At 47.2% G+C, this 25,953-nt stretch overlaps 1 protein-coding gene across 3 annotated transcripts in view; it reads left to right on the top strand.

Annotated features, from left to right (window-relative positions):
- Positions 1–25,953, top strand: part of DNAH9 (dynein axonemal heavy chain 9) — a 402,978-nt gene that overhangs the window by 189,460 nt on the left and 187,565 nt on the right. For all 3 annotated transcript variants that reach the window (XM_038371718.2, XM_043496454.1, XM_038371730.2), the window contains 3 exons: positions 7,567–7,709; positions 11,356–11,517; positions 12,608–12,841. In XM_038371718.2, coding sequence (XP_038227646.1) covers positions 7,567–7,709; positions 11,356–11,517; positions 12,608–12,841 — 539 coding nt within the window. The remainder of the gene's footprint in view (positions 1–7,566; positions 7,710–11,355; positions 11,518–12,607; positions 12,842–25,953) is intronic.

Genomic DNA, 25,953 nt, shown 5'->3' with positions numbered 1-25,953 from the left:
TGAACTCAACCAACTCATGGTCACTGCCTCCCAGATTCCCATCCACTTTTGCTTCCCCCACTAATTCTACCCGGTTTGTGAGCAGCAGGTCAAGAAAAGCGCTCCCCCTAGTTGGCTCCCCTAGCACTTGCACCAGGAAATTGTCCCCTACGCTTTCCAAAAACTTCCTGGATTGTCTATGCACCGCTGTATTGCTCTCCCAGCAGATATCAGGAAAATTAAAGTCACCCATGAGAATCAGGGCATGTGATCTAGTAGCTTCCGTGAGTTGCCGGAAGAAAGCCTCATCCACCTCATCCCCCTGGTCCGGTGGTCTATAGCAGACTCCCACCATGACATCACTCTTGTTGCACACACTTCTAAACTTAATCCAGAGACACTCAGGTTTTTCCACAGTTTCGTACCGGAGCTCTGAGCAGTCATACTGCTCCCTTACATACAGTGCTACTCCTCACCTTTTCTGCCCTGCCTGTCCTTCCTGAACAGTTTATAACCATCCATGACTGTACTCCAGTCATGTGAGTTATCCCACCAAGTCTCTGTTATTCCAATCACGTCATAATTCCTTGACATCACCAGGACCTCCAGTTCTCCCTGCTTGTTTCCAAGGCTTTGTGCATTTGTATATAAGCACTTGAGATAACCTGTTGATCGCCCCTCATTCCCAGTATGAGGCAGGAGCCCTCCCCTCACAGACATTCCTGCCTGTGCTTCCTCCCGGTATCCCGCTTTCCCACTTACCTCAGGGCTTTGGTCTCCTTCCCCCGGTGAACCTAGTTTAAAGCCCTCCTCACTAGGTTAGCCAGCCTGCTGGCAAAGATGTTCTTCCCTCTCTTCGTAAGATGGAGCCCGTCTCTGCCCAGCACTCCTCCTTCATGGAACACCATCCCATGGTCAAAGAATCCAAAGCCTTCTCTCCGACACCACCTGCGTAGCCATTCGTTGACCTCCACGATTCGACGGTCCCTACCCAGGCCTTTTCCTTCCACGGGGAGGATGGACGAGAACACCACTTGCGCCTCCAACTCCTTTATCCTTCTTCCCAGAGCCACGTAGTCCGCAGTGATCCGCTCAAGGTCATTCTTGGCAGTATCATTGGTGCCCACGTGGAGAAGCAGGAAGGGGTAGCGATCCGAGGGCTTGATGAGTCTCGGCAGTCTCTCCGTCACATCACGAATCTTAGCCCCTGGCAAGCAGCAGACTTCTCGGTTTTCCCGGTCAGGGCGGCAGATAGATGACTCAGTCCCCCGGAGGAGAGAGTCCCCGACCACCACCACCCGCCTTCTCCTCTTGGGAGTGGTGGTCGTGGAACCCCCAACCTCAGGACATCGCATCTCATGCCTCCCAACCAGCGGAGTCTCCTTCTGCTTTCTCCCCCCAGACATATCATCTGGTCCACTCTCCGCATTGGTACCTGTGGAGAGAACATGAAAGCGGTTAGTTACCTGTGTCTGTGTTACTGGAACCCGGACATTCCGCTTACCTCTTCTGGAGGTCACATGTTGCCAAGCTTCTTCACTGGCCTCTTGGCTCCTCTGTGCAACCTGCTCTATATCTTTAGAGCTTTGTGCCCCTAGAAGGCTATCCTGAGTTTGGTCCAGAAAATCCTCAGTCTCTCGTATACAACGCAGGGTCGTTACCTGTTGCTCCAGACCTTCAATCTTCTCTTCCAATATGGAGACCAGCTTGCACTTTGTACAGACAAAGTCGCTTCTGTCCTGTGGAAGAAAGACAAACATGGCACATCCAGTGCAGGTCACAACAGCTGAACCCCCCCCTTCCATATCACCTACCTACTATGAGCTTCCTCAGAGACGTTGGCAAGATGTAAGCCTCACTGGGCTCACTCCAGGCGACCTCCCAGGCAAACTCCTGCTGTGAGCTGCTCTGCTGTCCCCGCTGCTCAGCTGGTTCGCGAGGCTCTGGCTATTTTTAAACAGCCAGGCTTCCCTGACGCAAACACACAGACACCCTAATGCCCGCCCCCTGCAGGCTAGCAGCCAATCAGACACTCACTCAGGCTCTCTCCCTGCCCTCCCAGCAAACACACGCTCGGATACTTCCTCAGCAAGCAAACACACACACTCGGATACTTACCAGTCCCAGGCAAACTCCTGCTGTGAGCTGCTCTGCTGTCCCCGCTGCTCCGCTGGTTCGCTGCCGCTCAGCTGGTTCGCGAGGCTCTGGCTATTTTTAAACAGCCAGGCTTCCCTGACGCAAACACACAGACACCCTAATGCCCGCCCCCTGCAGGCTAGCAGCCAATCAGACACTCACTCAGGCTCTCTCCCTGCCCTCCCAGCAAACACACGCTCGGATATTTCCTCAGCAAGCAAACACACACACTCGGATACTTACCAGTCCCAGGCAAACTCCTGCTGTGAGCTGCTCTGCTGTCCCCGCTGCTCCGCTGGTTCGCTGCCGCTCTAGTCCTGGCTAGAGAATTTAACTTCACCCTTTGCGAGAGCAGGGTGACTAATGCAAAGCTAATGCAAAGCCATTGAAAGACCACGTGTTCGAATGTCAGATAGCTGTTCAGTCCAACCACGTTCCTTTATTGTTGATTTTTCTAGACAAATTTGTGTGGCTGGTCTTTGTGTGCTTGGTGAATAGCTGTTCTTCCCATGAATACCCTGATTTCTGTGCAGACCATGACATTTGCATGTGAGTTCATCATTTGCATTTCACCTCACTCTCAGTTAGCTTAGCAGGGCACAGAACCAATACAATGGACGTAGGTGACCAATGATGCACCACAAATAGTGAATAATCAAGAGTTGACATAGAATATTAGTATTGCATTCAGAGCTGAAGTGAAGTTTGTGGACAGCCCACTGACTGAAATTTGTTGATATAGTGTTCAAACAATCTGAACAGCAAATGAATTTGCAGATGCCAGAGACTGTTTGTGGATAATTCTTAACCAGGAAGAGGGGTTTAATTTGCTGGGTAAATTGTGTGTTGTGCGTAGTTCCCCCTGCAGCCCCATGCACTGCCCTCCTGCGGGGACAACATGAGCATCCCCCAGCCCTAATTACAGCACCGTAGCTGCCTGTCAGCATGGAGGAGGCCCACACAGCCTCTCTTACAGCTTTCTGTTTCCCTTTCAGTACCAGACGGCGGCCCGTTTGTTTCAATGGGTCTGCTCTGAGATGAAGACATGGTCTTTCTGACAGCAAGTCGGTGCTAGCTGATCAGTGAGGACTTTGATAGGGTGGTATAATGGGCTTATGAGATCCTCTGGCTCCTTACATGGAATTATTTTTATTTGCTTAGAAGGACCCATGAGACCAGACCGACCTGTCCGTCAGCTCCAGGTTTCCGCCATTCACCATCTGCCATTCACCATCTGTCTAGGGTGGCGATCTTGATTGTACCCCCCTTCTCCTTTTCCCCTTTTGCTTGCCCATGTCTGATTCACCCTTCCTTGCTTAAAATGGGGGAGGATAAGTGGGGAGGGGCTGATGCTGTGGCCACTCACTGGAAGTGCATAGAAGGAGAAGGAAGGCCTGATGCTTTCCTGCTTATTGTCTGCCTTAGTCAAAGTGGAGCTTTCTTGGTCTTTCCTGTCTGTCTGTCATTATACATGTATGAGAAAGCTGCCTGTATCCTGGAGATGGTTACGACTAAGGAGGTCCAGGCTACCTAAGGATTTGGGGGTGTCATTCCCAACTCAGATAGACATACCCACACTAACTTTGATCAAGCTAACGTGCTAAAAATAGCAGTGTAGCCACAGAGGCATAAGTGGAGGGAGGGGCTAGCCACCCCAAATAGAGTCCCAGCTGAGACCCTAGGTACCTGCTCAGGTGGCTGACCTATCCTGGCACATGTGCTACAGCAGCAGCTACACTTCTGTTTCTAGCACACTAGTTCAATGAGAAGTAGTGCAGGTATGCGTCCAGCTCAAAGTGTATACAGGCAATCCTTGACTTTGACGTTCGACTTGCGACAAACGGCACTTACAACATTTCTAATTGACACCCTGCTTCTACTTATGACAGTTGATTTAGACTTTACGACACTCGGTCCCACAATAGAATGGATGGTAGTTACGATGTTTCGACTTACAACACAATTTTCAGGAACCAATTGTGTCGTTCGTCCAAGGACTACCTGTACTTAACCATGGACCAGAGGGAAGAAAAGGTTATGTGTCACTGGCTTAGAAGGCCTGCTGGCTCCCGTGACTGGAAAAGGGATAGATCCTGTTTCTGTGGCATTAGGATGATATTATGGTTGCTTTTGAAGGCCCGTATTTCCCCAGAGTTACCTCATGTGGTAGTGGGGATGAAGGGGCTATCCCCTATTCTAGGTACAAGGAAATACCTTGGTATCTCAGACCCAATGAGTCTAGGGCTTCTAACTTTATAATCACACAAAACCAAACACCCCTGCCCCGCCCCTGCCCTGCTCCTTCTCTGAGGCCCTGCCTCCACTCATTCCAGTCTCCCTCCTACATCGCTCGCTCTCCCCAACCCTCACTCGCTTTCACTGGGCTGGGGCAGGGGGTTGGGATGTGGGAAGGGGTGAGGGCTACAGCTGGGGGTGCGGGCTCCAGGGTGGGGCCAGAAATTAGGGGTTAAGGAGCAGGTTTGGGGCAGGGGTTTGGGGTGAAGGAGGGGGTGAGGGCTCTAGCTGAGGTTGCAGGCTCTGGGCTGAGGCAGAGGGGTTTGGAGTGTGGGAGTGGGCTCTGGCTGGTGGTGTGGGCTCTGGGGTGGGGCTGGAGATGAGGGGCTTGGGGTGCCGGAGTGGGCTCCGGACTGGGGTAGGGGGTTAGGGTGTGGGAGGAGGTGCAGGCTCCGGGAGAGGGCTCAGGGCTGGGGCAGGGGGTTTGAGTGTGGGGTGCGGGCTCTGGGAGAGAATTAGGGTGCAGGAGGGGGTTCCGACATGGGACAGGAGGTTGGTGGGTGGTGTTGGATATGGCTGGGGAGTGCTTCCCTCAGGCAGGTCCTTGTCAGCGGTGCAGTGGGGCTAAGGCAGGCTTCCTGCCTGCCCTGTCTCTGCGCTGCTCCTGGAAGCAGCTGGCATGTCCGGCTCCTAGGTGCAGGCATGGCCAGGCAGCTCTGCATGGTGTGCGCTTCACACGCCCACAGGCACTGCCACCACAGCTCCTGTTGTCCATGGTTCCTGGCCAGTAGGAGCTGCAGACCTCAGGGTGGGGGCAGCGTGCGGAACTTCCCTGATCACACCTGTGCCTAGGGGCTGCAGGGACATGCCGGTCACTTTCGGGTGCTGCATGGAGCCAGGGCGGGCAAGGAGCCTGTCTTAACCCCACTGCGCCACCAACAGGACTTTTAATGGCCCAGTCAACGGTGCTGAACAGAGCCGCCAGGGTCCGTTTTTGACCTGGCGTTCTGGTCGAAAACCAGACACCTGGCAACCTTAAATGAGGCAATAACTGTAGGTAACTTTTTTCAGAGTAGCAGCCGTGTTAGTCTGTATTCGCAAAAAGAAAAGGAGTACCCGTGGCACCTTAGAGACTAACAAATTTATTAGAGCATAAGCTTTCGTGAGCTACAGCTCACTTCATCGGATGCATTTGGTGGAAAAAGCAGAGGAGAGATTTATGTACACACACACACACACACACACACACAGAGAACATGAAACAATGGGTTTATCATACACACTGTAAAGGAGAATGATCACTTAAGATAAGCCATCACCAGCAGCAGGGGGGGGGGAAAGGAGAAAAACCTTTCATGGTGACAAGCAAGGTAGGCTAATTCCAGCAGTTAACAAGAATATCAGAGGAACAGTGGGGGGTGGGGTGGGAGGGAGAAATACCATGGGGAAATAGTTTTACTTTGTGTAATGACTCATCCATTCCCAGTCTCTATTCAAGCCTAAGTTAATTGTATCCAGTTTGCAAATTAATTCCAATTCAGCAGTCTCTCGTTGGAGTCTGTTTTTGAAGCTTTTTTGTTGAAGTATAGCCACTCTTAGGTCTGTGATCGAGTGACCAGAGAGATTGAAGTGTTCTCCAACTGGTTTTTGAATGTTATAATTCTTGACGTCTGATTTGTGTCCATTCATTCTTTTACGTAGAGACTGTCCAGTTTGGCCAATGTACATGGCAGAGGGGCATTGCTGTCACATGATGGCATATATCACATTGGTAGATGCGCAGGTGAACGAGCCTCTGATAGTGTGGCTGATGTGATTAGGCCCTATGATGGTATGCCCTGAATAGATATGTGGACAGAGTTGGCAACGGGCTTTGTTGCAAGGATAGGTTCCTGGGTTAGTGGTTCTGTTGTGTGGTGTGTGGTTGCTGGTGAATATTTGCTTCAGATTGGGGGGCTGTCTGTAAGCAAGGACTGGTCTGTCTCCCAAGATCTGTGAGAGTGATGGGTCGTCCTTCAGGATAGGTTGTAGATCCTTGATGATGTGTTGGAGAGGTTTTAGTTGGGGGCTGAAGGTGATGGCTAGTGGCGTTCTGTTGTTTTCTTTGTTGGGCCTGTCCTGTAGTAGGTGACTTCTGGGTACTCTTCTGGCTCTGTCAATCTGTTTCTTCACTTCAGCAGGTGGGTATTGTAGTTGTAGGAATGCATGATAGAGATCTTGTAGGTGTTTGTCTCTGTCTGAGGGGTTGGAGCAAATGCGGTTATATCGTAGCGCTTGGGTGTAGACAATGGATCGAGTGGTATGATCTGGATGAAAGCTAGAGGCATGTAGGTAGGAATAGCGGTCAGTAGGTTTCCGATATAGGGTGGTGTTTATGTGACCATCGCTTATTAGCACCGTAGTGTCCAGGAAGTAACTTGTGACTTTTCATGGCAATGTCTGTAGCAACTCAGTGGGAAAAGATGTTTTCTGATAGGTTGACTTGACTGCTTGCTTCTATTTGGTTGCATATTTTTGTTTGTTTTATTTGTTGTATTTATCATCATAACTTAGAGGAGTAACATTTTGCTAGTTTCTGATCAGCTGCTGTTTCCCCCCTCAATTGTTAATATAGTACCAAATAATGCTCAGATTTTCAGCAGTCTGATCAGATAATGATCATTTCAGTCCAGACAGGGGTCAGAAGGAGATAAATTAGGGAGTAGTAAAGTAAGAAATCACTACAATTCTGTTTGCATGCATACATTCTTGGCAATTAACTGAATGTACCATTAGCTTTTTAACCATAGTGATCTGTCATTTATTTGAATACAGCTGCAGATGGCATTTTTAAAGAGCTGCAAAACTTGAATATATTACAAATTACTTTGCAAAACTGAAATGATTCATTGTTGTATAAGGCATATTGGGGATTAAATTTCCTGAAATATAAATAGCAGAGTCAATCAGAAATCAATGCAGTTACTACATCCTGATTCTGAGATTAGAAAGTACTTTCAACTTCTCCTCGTTTTAAGGTTGTGCAAAAGTTGGTTTAATTAATTGCCAGTAAATCAGCTCTTCATGGGCAGATATGGCCTACTCCTATATCATCCCCAATCTGATGAAAGTGACATAGTCTGTGTGAGAGCTTGGCTCCACAAACAACTTATACCATCAAGGTAAAAATTCCAGTTTGCCTGTTAGTTTGTAAAAATGTGATCACGTTTTTCCCAGGTGAAATTCCTGATCTTTTCCCTGATGATGAAGTTGAGAACATCATCAGCAGTGTGAGAAACGAAGTCAAAAGCCAAGGACTGGTGGACACCAGGGAAACCTGTTGGAAATTCTTCATAGACCGCGTTCGACGACAGCTAAAGGTAAGACTATGCCCAGGAGAATTCACATCCCTACCATTGGGCTCAATGCAGGGGTAACCCTACAGAGTGAAATTCCATGGCCTGTGATATACAGGCAGTCAGACTAGGTGATCAAATGGTCTTTTTTGGCCTTAGTCTATGAATACATGAATTGTCCAAAACTCATCAAACAGCGCTTCAATTGAAGGAATGTACCACCTCTGATAATTGCACCCTGTACCTTTGTATAGTAATATGATGGCTAGGAATTTCTGTCCAATCTTTTTAATATATTGAACTAGTAAGGCGACACAGTGACTGATAACATTTCCTTAAAGACTTTTTATTTTTTTAACATTTCTCCATATTTAATTAAACACAATCTCTCACTCCCCCAAAATGGTGATTTTTCTGCACAGACCTCTGCTAAAATACCATAGACCTTTCCATTTTTTATGTGGTACATTGGGATTTAGACCTTGAGTCACATGGCTAAATCCTTGAATGCTTCTTGGAAAATCAAGGCCAAAGGGGCCATCTTAACATCCTATAAGCCTGGTAACTTGATGCTTTGCAGCTATGGGAACTCAAATCAGTTGTCTTCAATCATATGAGTTGTGGCATCTAGACTAAAGGAGATGAGTTTTGACATTTCAGCTCTAAAGTGTTGCTATTACCTATAGCACAACTTCTCAAATCTGGAAGGTCTTATAAATAAAGAGATCCCAATCTGATATGTGGTGGTGGGGGGAAAATCTGATATTCATTTTAAGACTCTTTGGGTATTAATATCCCTAGGTTTCTTATTTGATTGGGATGTAGGATTGCATAGGAAAATGACTCGTGCTAGAGTATCAGGCAACTTCCTTAACCTTTGTGCCTGCTAGTTGGACATTAAGTCATCATACAATAAATCCAATCATTACCCAACAGGCAGTCTTCTTTCTTTTTTTTTTTTTTAAATAATTTGTTTCACTCCAGCTCATTATCACTTTACATCTGCAGAGGTTGCATCAGTGCTAAACAGTGTTATTGTTCTGAGAAGCCAGTCTTTTCCTTGTCAGGACGAGGCTACCCTTACATTGCAAGTGCGATATTGACTTTGCTACAACTAAACAAACGCACTCAGAATTTCACACACCACATCCTACGGTAGGAAACATGGTTCCTGAGAAGTTTGCAGAAGGTCTTTTGGAAATATGCCTAATTTTGGCTACAGCTTTGCTTAAGCTATCAGCCTTGGAGAGGACAGGTGGTAAATACATTGGGAGCTCGGGGGATCCTAGAACATGCACAGCACAGAGACATGCCGCTGGGAGCTCACTCGCATGTTATTTGAACTTTCTAAAATACGAAAAAAACAGTTTAAAGACTTGCCAAAGGGTGGGCCCCCCTAGTCACTAGAGAAAGCACTGTGGGATAAGGAGCTAAGCAGCAGCAGGAAGTTGAAAGCAAGCACGCCTCCTGCAGGACACTGCTCAATGCCCCACTTCCTGTTGAGACTCGCTCTGTGTCATTCCCACACACAAACTCCCTGGGGTGGGGACTGTGTCTCTTGCGAGGTGTTTGCACCATGCCTGATGCAATAAAACCTCAATCTCAACTTGAGGCATCTGGTGCTTCTGCAGAAACAGTCATAGTAATTAATAATAATAATGATACCACCACCAGGAAGCAGAGGTAGAGAGCGGGACAGAGAACACAGCCAGGCTAGAGTACAGCAGCATCCCTAGGGCAGTGAAACAGGGCTGGAAGTGAAGAGCTTCCCAACCTGTGTTGGTGTAAACTAGCTCCTTGGCCGTATTGTACCATTGTGAGGTGCTTGAGAACTGGGCGCCCAGCCTGTCAATGGCAGCTGTTCATGTAGGCTAGATCCAGTTGGTTCAGGAGCAGAAAGGGGAGTATCGGGGAGCTCGTAAGTGTCTGAGGGCCAGCCTCAGCCCCTCTGCAATGTGACGCTCCTGACAGTCAGCATTAAATACTGCCACTGCTTGAGGTCCCAGTGCAGCATTGCTATGGTAGAGCAGAGCTCCATGCCCCCGTCTCCCAGAAACATCCCCTAGGCCAGGAAAGTGGGAGGTAGGGAAACAGCTGCACCAGCAGCGTGTTCCCCTCCGGTACAAGAATCTATGCTGGGCATCTGTGGTAAGGTTATGGCTTCTTTGGGCCACCTGAGTCCCCTCATGACCAGTGCCGCCCTCCCCCCCCCCCGGAAATGTACCCTATGGTCAAAGGATAGCTGGATTTTCCACGAAGAGAGGATTGTTTTGATTCATTGAGACCTGGTTCCATGTTTCCATTTCCTTGTTCTTTCTCATTAACAACATGATAGGGAACAGCTGTTTTGGGGTCAGCTGTTAAGTGTTGCTAAATTCTTTACTGCATTTAATAATGGAAATCTGTGCTCTGTGTAATAAACCAAGAATCAGACTATAGCATGCCTTGTACATCGAGTGTCCCAGGTTTGATCAGCACAGGGGCTGTCAGCACAGGAGTGGATCTCAGACTGAACAGCAGACTGGAGGAGAGCAAATGTCAATATATACAGCCATTTTGCCTCCCCCCACTCAGGGCCTGTATATACAGCATCTAGCACAGTGGGGTTCTGGTCCATCACTAGGGCTCCTACAATAATACAAATATTTAATAACAACAGTAGTAATTAATAATGGAGCATAGCCTGGCAGTACCTGAAGGTTGGGACCCTGAGCTTTGCCCAGCACACAGAGAGTAACACAGACAACTGCAAGAGCTACACACCTAAATCTAAAGATGTAGAAAGAACAGTGTGTTGGTGGTGGTTGTGAAGTAGTGGGTGATCATGTTGTTAAAGGCTGGATTACATAGCCTGAGATAGACACGTATAGGATCTTGGAATATTGTATACTGCTCTATGTATGAGAGACAGAGTTTGTAAAAGCCAGTTAGAAGACAATACTTAGTAAGCCATACTGAAACAAGATACAGTAGATAAAGGGCCTGATTCTCATTTATGCTAGGGTCCCTTTCCACCACTCCATACCCTAGGGTTTATATCTATTTACAGCCTTTTCAAGGCCCCGTTATATTGCCAGAGTGGTGTATGAATGAGAGCCAGGCCCTAAATATGCAGCATTGAGTAACAGTGAAAGTTTGCTAGGTTCCGCCAGCAGGGTGATTCTGGCCCATTTGTGGCCATAGTGTAACCCACACACCTCCTGGGTGTGGTGTTTTGTCCCCTCTAGTGGCACCGAGACCACTTAGAGATTAGTGAGTCTGCTTTACAGCCTTAGCTAATAGCCATATGGCTTTTAGGTCATGCAATAGAGGCTCATGCATTTAGCTCTAGAGGTCCCAGGTTCAATCCCGCCTGCTGATGACTGGGATCCGTTGGCGTTACAAAAGCAGTTCTTCAGGGAAGCAGTTTGCTGTTATTTCAGAGAGAAAGGAGTGCTTGCTGTTCGGTTATGCTGTTTTATATGGAATTTCCAAGTGCGGACGCACCGGCCAAAGTTGCAAAGGCTCAAAGCTCAAGAGGTCATTCTGGGTTTGGCTTCTGATCTTACTCTGAAATCCTCCCAGGGAGTCATTCTCCCAATAGGGAAAAACCAAAGCTGCAGCTATGTTGGGTGCCTCCCAGCCTGCTGCCCTGCCTCTTCTCAGTGCTCTTATCCTTCTTGCTCCTCAGGTTGCTCTTTGTTTCTCACCCGTTGGTAACAAGCTGAGAGTTCGCAGCAGGAAATTCCCAGCAGTGGTGAACTGCACAGCGATAGACTGGTTCCACGAGTGGCCTCAAGAGGCATTGGAGTCTGTCAGCCTGCGCTTCTTGCAAGAAACTGAGAACATTGAGGTGAGGTTCCAGCAGAGGTAACCCCTACTGACACTGCAGCTCCTGGTCTGTCAGCCAAGAGTCCTTCCAGCCAAAGATGAACCCTGAGTGCCCCAGTGCACTCACCATGATCTCATCAGCTAGTCATGAGCGGCTGTAGCCTTGGCTTCATTAGCAGAAGTGAGAAGCTGCTGCATCCAAGCCCAGCCTGAACTCCTCTGTGAGAGAGGGCTGTAACACAGTCACTGTGGTGCAGTCACCCGCTGTTACTGTAAGCAATACATTCAGACCGAATTCCCAGTAATGTTACAGTAAAGCCTCCGTTCTACCAAAAGACACAGCTTTACTGCTCCCAAACACACATTGTAGACAAATTGCTGACTGTGCTGTATCCTGCTAATCTAAATCAAACCAAGCTGACCTGGAATGGGCTACAGATATTGGCCAGCATCTGAGAGAGACGCAGATCTTAGTAGGAGCTGGGCCACACGCGCACATGTGTGCATGCACATGCTCACACACACACACAAACACACCCCTGTCCCTCCCTTTCAGGGGTCATAATTGTGTTGGTGGCTCAGGTAGTGTAAATTGAGGTTTACAAATCAATGTGGACAGTAACCAGACTGGGTTCCTCTCTGCTGACACTTGCATAATTATTCCCCAGAATATACTTCCTTTGCTGCATGTGTGTCTGAGAGTTTTTAGGTATTCGCAAGAGCAAATACATTTATAGCTCAGTTTGATGGCTACTTAATACTCAACTAACAACTAAATGGATTTATTCATTTAGCTTTTCTACATAGTATTTAGTTGAGTCATATTGTCTAGAACGTCTCTTTTAATGAGTATGTATTTTCCTGTCTGTACAGAACTGTCCTTATTTTAATTAGTAAAAGGGAGTTATTATGTACAAATGAATAGTATAAAAATTACTCAGTACAGTATGTTCAAATGTAGAGCACAAGCAAGTGGAGAAATTCTAGAGAGAGTAAATTAATGAAGAGCCCAAATGAGATGCTACACAGTCAATTATGCTGTAGTAGAAGGCAATGATTAATAGATTTGCTTACTTCTTGTTTTGTTTCAAATATAGTCTCTTTCATTTTAGCTTTCAGTGAAAGACTCAATAAGCAAGTTTATGGCCTATGTCCATACAAGTGTCAATGAGATGTCCCGGGCTTATCTGAGGAATGAACGTCGCTATAACTACACCACACCCAAGTCATTCCTCGAGCAAATCAAACTCTACCAAAATTTGTTATTTAAAAAGGGCAAGGAGCTGACAGCAAAAATGAAGCGACTGGAGAATGGCCTGCAGAAACTCAACAGCACATCTGCACAGGTGAGAAGACCCTTCTCTCGTCTCTGGTCTGAATGCTGATTTGTTTAGTTGTTTCTCAGCTCAATGCATATTGTGCTTCAGTTTGGAAGAAAAACTACAGATTAAAAGTGGGATGCAGGTAGTAAATGTCTGTGGTGGATCCTGGCTTTAGCATCCCCATCTCTCCCCTCCAGGGCTTGGGCTCAATTCTCAGATGAGACATACTTCTGTTCCGTGGGGAGAAGGAGAGGAAGAGCGGGGGGGGGGCGGGTGTAAAGCCAGCTGCTGCGGTTCTAAACTAATCACTGCACAAGTAGAGAATCAAGTAGAGATCAATTTGATAAGTAGGTTTATGTAATTATGGTAATTGTTTCACAGCTACACAAAATATAGTATGTTTGCATAGTCTGGGCCAGAGTGAGACCAGGAGTAAGGTCAAGGAAGCTGAAGTCAATGATTTTGCAACTGCTTATACCAGATCAGCATCTGTACAGCGTCAGCTACACATTGTATCTTTTCATACTGCCAAGGGTGTGTGATTAAAAATGGGTAACGATGGGATCATTTTCCCTTACAAATCAGGATACATGTCTTTAAGAAACCCTAGTTTATGAGCATTCCTGAATAACCCAGTAGACTGAAATCCACTTGTAAAGAACCTAGCTGCCTAAACTGCTAAAATGATGACTGGCTGTATATTGTTCTGGGTATTTGGCAACTCTCTCAACTCATATGGCTGCATTCCATCCCTCTGATCATCTTGGGCACTCATCTCTGCATCCTTCCCTGTTTCTCTATATCCTTTCTATACATTGGTGACCAAAACTGGACACAGTACTCCAGCTGAGGCCTAACCAGTGCTGAGTAGAGTGGTACTATCACCTCCTGTGACTTGCATGCTATGCCTCTGCTAATGCAAACTAAAATTGCATTTGCTTTTTTTGAAGCAGCATCATATTGTTGGCTCATGTTGAGGTTGTGATCCACCGGAACACCCAGATCCTTCTCAGTAGAGCTGTTGCCAAGCCAGTTATCCCCATTCTGTATTTGTGCATTTGATTTTTCTTCCGTAAGTGTAGTACCTTACATTTGTCTTTGTTGAATTTAATTTTGTTATCTTTTGCCCAGTTCTCCAATTTATCAAAATCCCTCTGAATTTTAGTTCTATCCTCTAAAGTGTTGGCAACCCCCTAAACTTTGTGTCATCTGCCAATATGATCAGTATGCTCTCTATTGCTAAATCCAGATAATTAATAAAGATGTTAAATGACACCGGACCCAGAACAGATCCCTGTGGAACCCCACTCAAGACCTCCTTCCAATCTGACATCGTTCCATCAATAGTTACTCCTATTGTGGTTGTTTAGCCAATTATGTATCCACTTAATGGTAGTTTCGCCAAGCCCACATTTCTCCAGTTTACTTATGAGATTGTCATGTGGGACTATGTCAAAAGCCTTGCTAAACTCCAGGAATATTATGTCCATCACATTTCCCAGGTATTAAGCTAGGTAAGGAATCTCTTATTTGCCTGTTAGTTCTGAGGGAAATGGACCCAACTTGATGCCATCCCAAACAGAATGTAGAATTAGGGGAAGATGGGGATACTGAGAAAACCTCAATAGGGACCATCTTTTCCATTTGAACTAACTGGATAACAGTGGTGATGGAAGCATTCCCTCTGGTGCCCAATGGAGAATGGAGGTTGTGGCAGACAGGCTATGGGCTACATCTTCAGTACTGCTGAGCACCCCTAACTGCAAAGGAAGTCAAAGGGAGCTGCGAGCACACCGCACTTTTATAAATTGGGCCCTATGTGTAGCTTGCTTAGTTGGGGGCCAAAGCATTTTCTGTAATCCGCAGCCTGCAGTTTTTATGACATTTAATGGTGGAGAAGATGGCTCACATCTGTGTTTCTTACTGGCAGCTGACTCTAATACTAATACAAACACCAAAGCCCCTAGTACTTCAGGAATGGTTTCCTAGACGTCGCAGTGGGCATTTATTTACAAGCTCCAACACAATATCGGCAGTGTCCCAGGAGTCTGGGATGAAATATGAAGATTTAATGCTCAGCATGGCTTTTTCTTGCCTTCTCTTTTCCTTGGGAGTTTTCTGGTGTTGTGGGATAGGCTATCATTAAGCTTGAAGTTCATTTCATGTTGGACTAGAACTGAAGCAAGTAGTGATTTGTTCATAGAGTTGACTGACATTAAAGCCACAGTTTTCAAAGTTGGATGTGCAAAATGAAGCACCTAGCTAAAACTGACCTGATTTTCAGAGGTGCTGAGCAGTCACAGCTGCCGTTGACTTCAGAACAAATTCTGGATGACAATCAGTCTATTTATTTAGTTCCCTGAAGATGGACGTAGATGTCCAACTGCAAGCAGCCTGGTTTGGAAACATCAGCCTGACCTCCATGGAAATGACACGAGTTCTGTTGTGCATAGTGGACTGCAAGTGCAAAGGGACAGATGCTTTGTCCCACTCAAGTGTGTAGTCTGGAGTTTTTATTAAATGGGATTTTGAAAGCTTTTTTTAAGCAAGGAAAAAGAATTTTGACATCTACGTAGGGAACAGTCTGCGCCTCAAGGCTGAGGGTGATGGTCTTAAGGGACTTAAGGGACTTAAGCTTTGTGACACTGATTGTCCCTCTCCTGGAGTCAGGCAGCTTAGGTGCCGAAGCCGTTTCTTGTGAGAGTGATCTAGGCAGCTGCTTAGTGCCACCCAAAATGGCCAGAGGAGGAGGTGGTTGTGGTGCCTACCTTATTGCTTTATCCCAGTGGTAAGATCACTCACCTGAGAGGTGAGGGACCCCTATTCAGATCCTTTCTCCTCCACAGGCAGAGTGGGGAATTGAACCTAGATCTCCCCCATCCCAGGTGAATGCTCTAACCACTTGTCTAGAAGCTATAAATTGGCCACCCCCTCTTTCTCTGGCCTGATTTTGAATGGGACTTAATCTTGCATGGGCTCTGAGCATGCCTACCGGATTGGGCCTCACAGGTGAGCTAGATGCTCCTTCACTGATCCTTTCCCACTTTTTGGATCGCTCTGGAGCTCATGCAGGAGAGATGCATCTGGAGACCTAGAGTGAGTCAGCAGTGCACCTGCCCAAAGACAGAAACATCAGTGCCAAAAACTTTTACTCTGAAAACTTAGGTGCCGAGTGACTGTAGATGCCTGCAGAGTTAGACAGCAGCTGAGCAGGAGTTTTGTGGACAACAGTGGTGTCTTAAAATTGGATCTTCAGTGTTGAAGTACCTTTGTGGATCCAAGCGTGTGCTCCCATTTCCAACATAGTTCTCATTGCTCTTGGTGCGTGGCGATTAATGGCTAGTTAATTATTGGTATTGAATACGTCGTGGCACCTTGGGACACTGATTTTAACCTGGGTACTTGCAGTCTTTTCTCAGGGTGTTTCTTGAATTAGCCATTCTAGTTTCAAAATCTCTTCACTACCCCCCCCCCCCCCGCGCCTTTTGGGATTTGGAAATCTTGGCATTCGTGATTAGCTTCTGTTTTAAGTAGCTGTCTCTCATTAGCTTATGTACTAAACAAACTTCAGACAATGGCTGTCCTCTATTTCCAGGAAAATCACAGGCTAGCTCCCAGATAATGAAATTGGACAAGTCTGCTGGCTGAGTAATTTATTTTTCAGAGCTATGCTCAATAAAAAGAGGTCTGTTCAAAGCCCTGTTGCTGAGTTAACTTTTTTAACATGACTTTTGTTAAAATTGCATCGCTGAATTCTAGATCCAGGTCTTGCCTGCTGTACCAATTAATTGCTGACCTTTGTGATGCAGTGTTTGTGTTCTTGAATCGCAGCATGGGCATTCGGATTAAATGTGCCTGCTGGGAGCCTGCCCTCCAGGTTTTCTGTTATTTAATAATTCTTCTTGCTGTGTTCCTGGTCATAGTCAAGTCTTTCCACTCTCCCAGTTGGAGTCGCAGTGCAGTTCCCTTGAATGTCTGGCTTGCTTTGTTCTTTTCCTTTCTCCTCCACATTAGAAATTGCTTATCTGCCTACCCAGAACGTATAGAAGCGTCTCACAGAATCTTCCCATTTCTTAGCTCAGTTGATGATTGCAAACTCTGTATTGCTATTAGTTGATGATCTCATTTTCGAGTAGTATCCTTATGGGTGCTCCACTTTAGGTGTCTGTGTGCCCCTGCATCTCTAATCAGAGATTTTTGGTAGCAGTGTTCCCTTGAGCCAGGGCGTGTGCTCTCCCTCCCTCGTGGTCTGCCTTGAGGCTATTTAGCACTGCATGGTGGAACCCCCCTCACTTCCTTCTCTACCACCTTTGGCTTCTGACCAAAGGAGCAGTTGTCCCTTCCTTATCTGTGTCATTAGTGTAAGTAGTGCTTGTTTTGTTATCTTTGTTCTCCCTAAAAGTACTCAGGCTAGTGTTTTTGTTTTTATTTTATTCCTTTGGTTTAAAAAGAAAAGATAAAAAGGAAAAGAACTTCATTTTCCTTCCCTGTCTGGGGACATTCCCCTCCTCTCCTCCCCACCCCCACCCCCGCATCTAGTAGACTCATAATTATTTCTTTTTCAGTTAAAGAAAAAAAAAAGAAAAGACTTTGTTCTTCTGCATATTCCTCTCTGCTAGAGGATGACACCCCCTGCCCAGGGGCTTGCCTGGCTTGCTCTGCTCCAAGCTGTCCCTCTCCTGCCAGGAGTCAGTTCCTGTAATGGCCAGACATTCACTGTGCCTGGGAGACCCTCACAGAAGTGCTTTACCTGCCACACCTGAAACTGCAGCCTCACAGGAGCTGGGAGCTTAAATAAAAATTCCTCCATATAGAGAAAACACTTCAGTCTGCAGGGGACTCCGGTGGGTGTTGACCCCAGATCATCCCTGGAGCCTTCAATTCAAAAGGGGTCGAGTGGTGAAGAGGAGAAGAGAGAGAAACAAAAAGAAGCGACTAGCAGGCTCCCCCGGGAAAGGCTCCTCTGAGCAACTGGCCAGCCAGAGGGGTGTTCCCCAGTGCCGCCACCTCTGTAGGACAATATCAGCAGAGGAACCTCCTGCTGTAAGCTCAGCTGCTGCTCCTGGTCCTCAGGGAAGCTCTGGAAGCTGAAACCTGAGAAGGGGCTTCCTGCTGTGAACTCTGCCCTGCTCTGAGCTCTGCTTTCCGCATGGATAAGGGGCTTCTGTAGCTCTGTGCTGCTTTGAGCTCTACTCTGGGCAACTACTGCACCAAGAGGGCACAGTTACCTTACCATCTCTAAAAGAGCGACACAGAGAATCCCTACTGTCAGCTCTGCTTAGGGGAGACACCAGAGGCTTCCACCCTCATGCTCTGAGGCAACCCTACAGTCCCCTAAGGAGAGGGGACAGTTACCATACCATCTCTAAAAGAGCGGCGTAGAGAAACCCTTTGGTACCAGATGCAACAAAACTCCCACCTAGGAAGTGTTCTGCACCTTCCCAACCATTGATACCAACTACAGACGCTCCTCTGGGGTTCCGGATGAGCCCATAGTAACACAGGTACTTTGATACTCTGGAGACCTATGGCCTCGGTACCCAGGGAGAGACAATTACTATACTGTCTCTTTAAAAAGTGACACCAACAAACTTTTTAGACTGGGCAAAACTCTCATTTAGGGAGTGCTCTGCCCAACTATCGGTACTGACAATGTACCACGGACCCTCCTCCTCTGTGGTACCAAATGAACCCATGGTACTGCGTGAACTCTGATACCCTGGAGACTTGATGATTGGGGAAGAACCACAATCCCCATTACTGGGTACCAGGACTCCGGTATCGAGCACATCACGGCACCCAGAATTGCTCTTAGCACTGGGCTGTATACTGCCAATACCCCAGTCAGCGGCACCCTTACCCACTGATGTATCTGACACTGGCCAGGAGACGATCATTCCCTGGCCCCTCAAGGTAGCCCACCACCACACTACAAGGGTCATCCCCAATTCATCACGCCAACCGCTCGTGCCTGCCTTCCTGCCTCTCCCTCCCAAGGCCATATTGCAACTCTTCAGGTATATGCACACACATGGCATGATCGTCTCCGGGGTGTCTCAGGGAGAGTCCACCAGATGGTTTGCTACAGCCTGGCACCTGAGCCAGGACAGGAGAAAGCTTTTTCAGAACAGGAAAGAAGGGGGAAGGGGAAAAACAAACAAACAACAAATCACACCTAAAGAGGAAGCTACCTCTTCAACACACTTCTCCTCATCTCTCCCAGATGAGACTGTGCTGCCTACCCCTCATCACTAGGTGAAGATTTAAGAACTTTCTGGATCTTACAAAGAGGGTGGCAGACGAGCTGCAGAGTCCCTTACAGGAGGTGGCAGATACACATCACAAGTTGGTGGAAATTCTGCACACTACCTTCTCATCTAGAATTATCTTCCCAATTAATGAGCTGATTCTAAATCCTACCAAAATCTGGCAGAGCCAGCCTCCATCGCACCAACCAGCAGCAGATTGTAAACAAAAACAACCCTACATCTCTACCCAAAGAGGCAGACTTTGTTTTCAACATCCACAACCCAACTCCATCATAGTGGATGTGGTTAATGCATGAAGCAAGCAACATAATGCCAAGTCAACTCCATATGATCAGGCTTCACAAGATGGCGTATTCATCAACAACATTACTGTTTAGAGTCATAAATTACCAAACTGTCATGGCCAAAACAATTTCGTTAATCTTGGGAAACCCAGGATGTTTCTGAAACATTACTGGAAACACAAAAAGAACAGATTCAGACCATTCTTAGAGAAGGTCAGTTAATAGCCAGACTGGTCCTAGAGACACCATTGGATGTAGCTGTTACAGCTGCCCGCCCAGTCTCCATGACAGTGGTACTGAGGTGGGTTGTGGGGTTTGTTTTGTTTGCTACACCTCTCTAGATTGCCCAAAGACCTACAGACTTCCAATTTAAAAGGCCAAACTCTTTGCAGAGAAGACAGATTTTCTCTCCACATCGTGAAGGATTCTCGGACTGCACTACACTCCTTAGGAATCTACACTGTGGAACAGAAGAGAAGATATACCTCTCAACCGCACCACAGATCACAATCTTCTCAGTACTCACCATCTCTGTGCTGTAAAAAGCCACAGTGTAAGAGGCCTATGGCTCAAAAGTGAGAACAGTCTGCACCTCTGTCCATGACTTCTCATACTGCCTCTTATAAACACTTTGATGAGCTGGTCGGGGGCCTGAACAATGATACCTTACAGCATCAGCTGCCATCTATACACCTGTCACGCCACTCAGAAGTCACCTACCTTACTTCACAGCAGTTAGGACTAGCTCTAGAGAAAAGATTGATTTCTAGCCCTGAATTTACAGGGTGCCTACTTCCATATCTCAGTACAACCATCGTACAGGAGATTTCCTACTGCTTACCTTTGGGGCAGGAGCATTATAGGTACAGACTGCTCCACACAGGGTAGTCTCCAAGGTTCACTTCATTGTAGTGGCAAACTAACCCCGGTACAGTGACTGGACTTTATCAGCACCAACCTGATGCAGTACAAGCGAGAGAACTCCTCTCACTACCCACATTCACCACTGTGGGACACGTCTCCCTAATATGCTGGGGAGCTCACCTACACAACAACAAGGTTCAGGACAAATGGCCTTCCACAGAAATGACCTTCCATATCACTCTTTTGGGGTTAGGGGCTGTCAGGAGTGCCTGTGCACAAACTCTGCCTTTCATCAAAAACACACAAAGGTTATGATGGACTTAATGTGACCTGTATGTTTTGTATAAACTGCCAAGGAGCTGCCAGATCTCCCTCCCTCTGCAAGACAACATTCAAACTTTGGAATTGATGCACCCATCACAAAGTGCTATCTCAGCTGTCTGTCTACAAGGGATACAGAACAGGATAACCAACAGTCTCAACTGAATTTTCTCACGACAATGAGTGTATACTGAATTCACAGGTGCTTCAAGATATAGCCACCCTTTGGGGAAACATTCATTGGCAGTTACCCTCATCTTCCCAGCGGATAGGGCCCACTTGCGTGTCTTTTCCCAGTTTCCTACCCTATCCAAGATTCTGTTGAAAATTCAACGAAACAAAGCGAAAGTTATTGTGATTTGCCCCTCTTGACTATGACAAGTCTGGCTCCCTTACCTGATGCAGATGGTAATATGCCCTCCTGTTCCTCTGATGTCAGCCCATTCCTTACCCGCTCTCTCAAAACAATGGGCTGACCCTTCACCACAACCCATGGGTTCTCCGCCTCCAGGCTTGGATCTTTCTTTGTTTCAAGGCTTAGAAGCAGAATGCTCTGACAAGCTGAAACACATATTGGAACACAACCACAAGTTGACCACTCCACATACCTATCTACAAAATGGAAACGACTCCAAGTTTGTACCATTCCAAACAGACAGACTCAGCCTTATCTTTCCTCCCTCTGATTTTGCACTACATTTTAAACTCTCACTCAGCTCCCTTAAGGTACATGTCATGGCAAAAATGGCTTCCCGCTTGGAGTTTGCTCAACCACTAATGCGTAGACTCTTTAAGGATATTGGAACTCTCTTCCCCCATGTGACACCACCTGCTCCAGTCTGGGACTTTAATCTAGTTCTCAGGGCTTGGACTAGAGCTCCCTCCAAGTCCAGGGCAACTTGTTCTCTCTTACACCTGTCCATGACGACAGCATTTCTAATTGCCATCACCTCAGCTAGGCACATGGGAGAAATAGCGACCCATCATTCACGGCCTTTATCTTTAAATAAATAAATAAATAAAATAAATAAAAAAATAACTCTAAGGCCATATCCCAAGTTTCTCCCTACTTTTTCTGCACTTTCCATATGAATCAACAGATTCATTTCCCTGTTTTTTCCCAAAACCACACTGACAACTGGGAGACAATTGTGCGTATGTTAGATATTAGAAGGACATTAGCATTCTACTTGGACAGGACTAAGGACTTCAGGAAATCCCCTAAATTCTTCCTTTCGTCCACAGAAAGATCCAAAAGCTCTGTGATATCTTCTCAAAGACTATCCAAATGGGTCTCTAGTTGCATTAATCACTTAGCAAGGGCGCAACTTGTTTCTGTCCATATGCGCTCCATGAGATCAGTTCCTACCTCAATCACATTCCATAGGGATACCCCATCTCCCCAATCTATAGAGCAATGATTGGGGCCTCTGTCCATACTTTCGCAGAAAATTATGTGATCACTGAAGATTTGGCCGCTGACACCATCTTTGACTCTACAGTAATCTCTGTAGTAAAAGACTCTGCTCTGAAGTCCCAGCCTCCAGTGGTGGGTACTGCTCGGAGTCACCTAAAGGGAAGCACCCATAGGGACACTACTCAAAGAAGAAGAGGAAGTTACCTTGTGCAGTAACGATGGTTCTTCGAGATGCATGTCCCTATGGGTACTTCACAACCCGCCCTCCTCTCCTCTACTTCGGAGTTCTCTATAGGGCTCTGTGGTAGAGAAGGAAGTGAGGGGGGTTCACCCGTGCAGTGCTAAATAGCCTCAAGGCAGAGCACGAGGGAGGGAGAGGACATGTGCAGGCTCAAAGGGACACTGCTACCAAAAATCTCTGATTAGAGATGCAGGGGCACACAGACACCTAAAGTGGAGCACCCATAGGGACATACATCTTGAAGAACTGTTACTGCACAAGGTGAGTAACTTCCTCATCTATGCTGAGGCACTCTTGGATCTTTTTGCTAACACCTTGATCTGATCAGTCTTCAGATGATGATGTGGGAAGGAGCATGCTAAAATTTTCTAATTTCCTTGGGGTGTTCACTTACAGTCATTTCTCAACACCTCGTTCTTTCTCTTCCCAGTCATGGCCTTAGAGGGCTGTTTCTCCGTTTTAGTCTTTTCCTCCTCCCATTGCCATTCTGCCATCTTCTGGTAAAAAATGTATCTTATATTTGCATCAATGCTGGCAGGCACATGAAGGGTTAATGTTGTAGGTCTCACTGTACCCAGAAGCAGCACTAACTTTTCTGTGTCACTTCTGGGGTGTTATGAGTAAAACACTCATCTCTGTGACCTTGACTGCCTCACAATACAAGAGTCCAGTGAGATGCCTTTAGCCAAGCAAGACAGGTAGAGAAGTTCTTCTTTGAGTAGATGCAGCTGTGTATTCCTTGTAGGGTGTACATGCCCAGCACACCGAAGTTGGATAACTTTTCCTAACAGTACCCTTAGGGGCGGTGCTTGTGCCCTGTGGCCCTAGCTCCACACCACCTATATGAGGGTGGTGCTCCTCGACACCTGTCAGTTCCTTCTCACCGCTGGCAGCTAGAGTCTGAGCTCGGCATCACGTTTTCACCTCATGTTTTCTGTCTCCGTTTTCTAAGAGTTTGGGTTTTCCTCTAGATAATAGTAGTACCTTAAGTCTAGTTTAGTGTCAGTTAAAGTAGTTGGCTTCCCCGTGTGATGTCCTCCCCAAAGTTCAAGCATTGTCTGTCTTGTGGGGGGGCATCCCCAGCAGTGATCCCCATGCTAGGTGCTTGATGTGTCTGGTGAGGGACACGCTGAGGAACAGTGCTCCCTCTGTTAGTCCATCAAGAAGAGGACTAAGGTGGCAAGAGACTTAGGATTGAAGGAGCACCTTCTGGAGCAGGCCTCGAGGCCTGCTTTGGCACTGAGGCCTTGGTCTGATCGGCGGTCACTTGTGGAACCAGCAAGTGATGCTGCTCCACATTCGAATTCTGCTGTCTCTCCCAATGCGGACGAGTCATTCTCCCTCTTCTGGTGCAGTGAGGCAGAGGTCCCATAAGATTAATCAGGACAGATCCAGAGCTCAGAGAGACTCTGCACCATGCTCCCTCCAGCACACAGAATGGAGCAGGTCCATCTAACCGATTCCCATTACCGCACGAAGATGAGCATCAGCCTGTACTGTTGACTCCAGTTCTGGCCATGTGTCGTCAGTACCGATGATGTGGGTACCGGTGCTGACTGTCTCAATGCTGGTGATGTGTCAGATGGCTTCAGACTTGTTTGGCTTCCCCAGGCCCTGATTCTCCATTAGTTCAGGTGTTTTCCAGTGCCGTGGTTTCTACCGCTTCATCCTCCATTGTGCCCGTGGCACCTTCTGACGTGTTGCAGAGCTGCTGGGTTCATGGTCACTTCAGCTCACACTATTCTTGTCTCAGGCTGTTGAACTGAGACGGATGCCATGCCTGGCACCAAGGGACCCTCAACACTGGTCCATCCCTGAGCACTGTCATTGCCCTGGTAGCATATCCCGTTGTAGAGCTCAGTACTGTCCTTGGCCATGGTGCCAGAGCCTTCTCCTGTACTAGGTTGGAGTGTGTCTTGCTTGGTAGCAGCTGTGCCAATTCCCTGTTCCTCTTCAGCATTGATATCACCCCATGTTAGGCTTTGGATGAGTCTGATTGTTTGTTCAGCCCGTCGTCATCAGAGAATTTCTAGGACTCCTGGAGATCCAGGTCAGGGTCATCTTCTCCTTTGTTGTCCCTGATAGGCAGCAGAGACCATCCTCAAATCAGTATTGCTTCTGAGGTCGGCATTGATCCTGCATAAAGGACAGGGGCTCTTGGCCTGGTACCAACTGGCCACCAGTGCCATATCCATTTGCCCAGTGGCCTCCTTGGAATCCTTGAGCAAGATCGCCGGTCCCATAGGTGGCTCCCATTCCTGAACCACCGCAGCTGCAAGCAACCGCTGAATCTGTTCCCTGTGGGCCTCCAGGGTTATCCTGATTGGATCTTGTGGTTCAAGAAAAGGATCCGTCATTGGCACTGCAAACTGCTTCTTCGTCCTCTCCAACCACTCTACAATGCTGGGATCCTCCTCTCCCTCAGTGCCTGAGCACTTTAAGGCATATCAGGACCACCTCAGACACATGGCCACTACCTTTAGGCATCCAGGCTGAATTTGTGCAGGAGAATATGAATAAGCTGCAAGATATTCTCCAATCATTAGCTCCTGGGAGAGTAGCCCTCTCAATAAATGAGGCTCTCTTAGAGCCTGCAGAAACCCTCTGGAATATTCCCATTTAGTTGCATCTCATGGCAATGCTTGCAGTGAAGTGGTACTTCATCCAAATGCAGGGTTCTGAGGGCCTTACTTCCACTCGGCCCCTAACTCTCTGCAGTGAATGACAGGGCACAACAGGGAAGGTATACATCTATGTCTTAGGACAAAGAGTCCAAAAGGATTGACTTGATGGGGAGCAAGATTTATACCTCTTTTTCCATGCAGATGGGCACTGTGAACCAGCAGGCATTGCTCTATAACTACAACTTTGTTAATAGGGCAATATAAGTTTGTGGACAAGTTGCCAGAAGCCCCCAGGGAAGAGTTGAAGGTGTTAGTTGCAGAAGGCTGTATGGTAGCCAAGATGTTGTAGTCAGTGTTTCAATGTCAGTGTTTTCAAACTCCAGGGTAGAAGGGCTCTTAACTCAGAAGAGGGAGATTATGGGTGGTTGTTGGAGCAGGGCATGGAAGAGTGGGTAGGAAAGGAGGTGTCTGAGCTGTGCAGTCAGGGATGAGCTTCAATTTTTCCTCTCAAAATCCTGCACATCCATGCCACCCCATTCTGTCCCCCTTTCTCCTACAAATGTCCCCACTGACACCAAGTGAGTCCCTGCATTGTTTCTGCCCTGTCTCCCTAGTTCCTCAACCTGCAGGTTCTATCCCAAGACCTGCCTCTCCGTGGGGAGGAGGTCTGAGGACATAGAACCACGCTGTGATGGACAGGCAGAGGGACAGGAGATGAGAAGATGTTGTAGGGGCAGTGAAGGGACTAACATGCAGAAATGCATTCTTTGGCTGGGGTAATTATTGCTGACGAGCCAAAGGCACTGGAAGGTGAGAGTGGGCTGTGGTGCATGGGGATGCTGAGAAAAGCCAAAGAAATTAAATGCCCTAAAACATTAAATGCCCTAAAACATCATTAAAGCAGAGTTAAGGTTGCCCAGTGCTGCCTCATGCCCTTCCAGAATGTGGTGAGTGGCTAAACATAGACCACTGAAAACCAGGAAATGAAGAGTCAAGGTACATGCTTCCCCCAAGCAATCTTAACTCTGCCCCCTGGAGCTGGCAGTAGCTGCTGGGAATGCTTAAGTGTAGTGTTGATGCCATCATAAGTAGGCCTGGAGAAGGACTGTGGGAAGG

Source organism: Dermochelys coriacea, chromosome 14, assembly GCF_009764565.3.
Source record: "Dermochelys coriacea isolate rDerCor1 chromosome 14, rDerCor1.pri.v4, whole genome shotgun sequence".
Lineage (NCBI taxonomy): Eukaryota > Metazoa > Chordata > Testudines > Dermochelyidae > Dermochelys > Dermochelys coriacea.
This window is presented reverse-complemented; position numbering and strand designations above follow the sequence as displayed.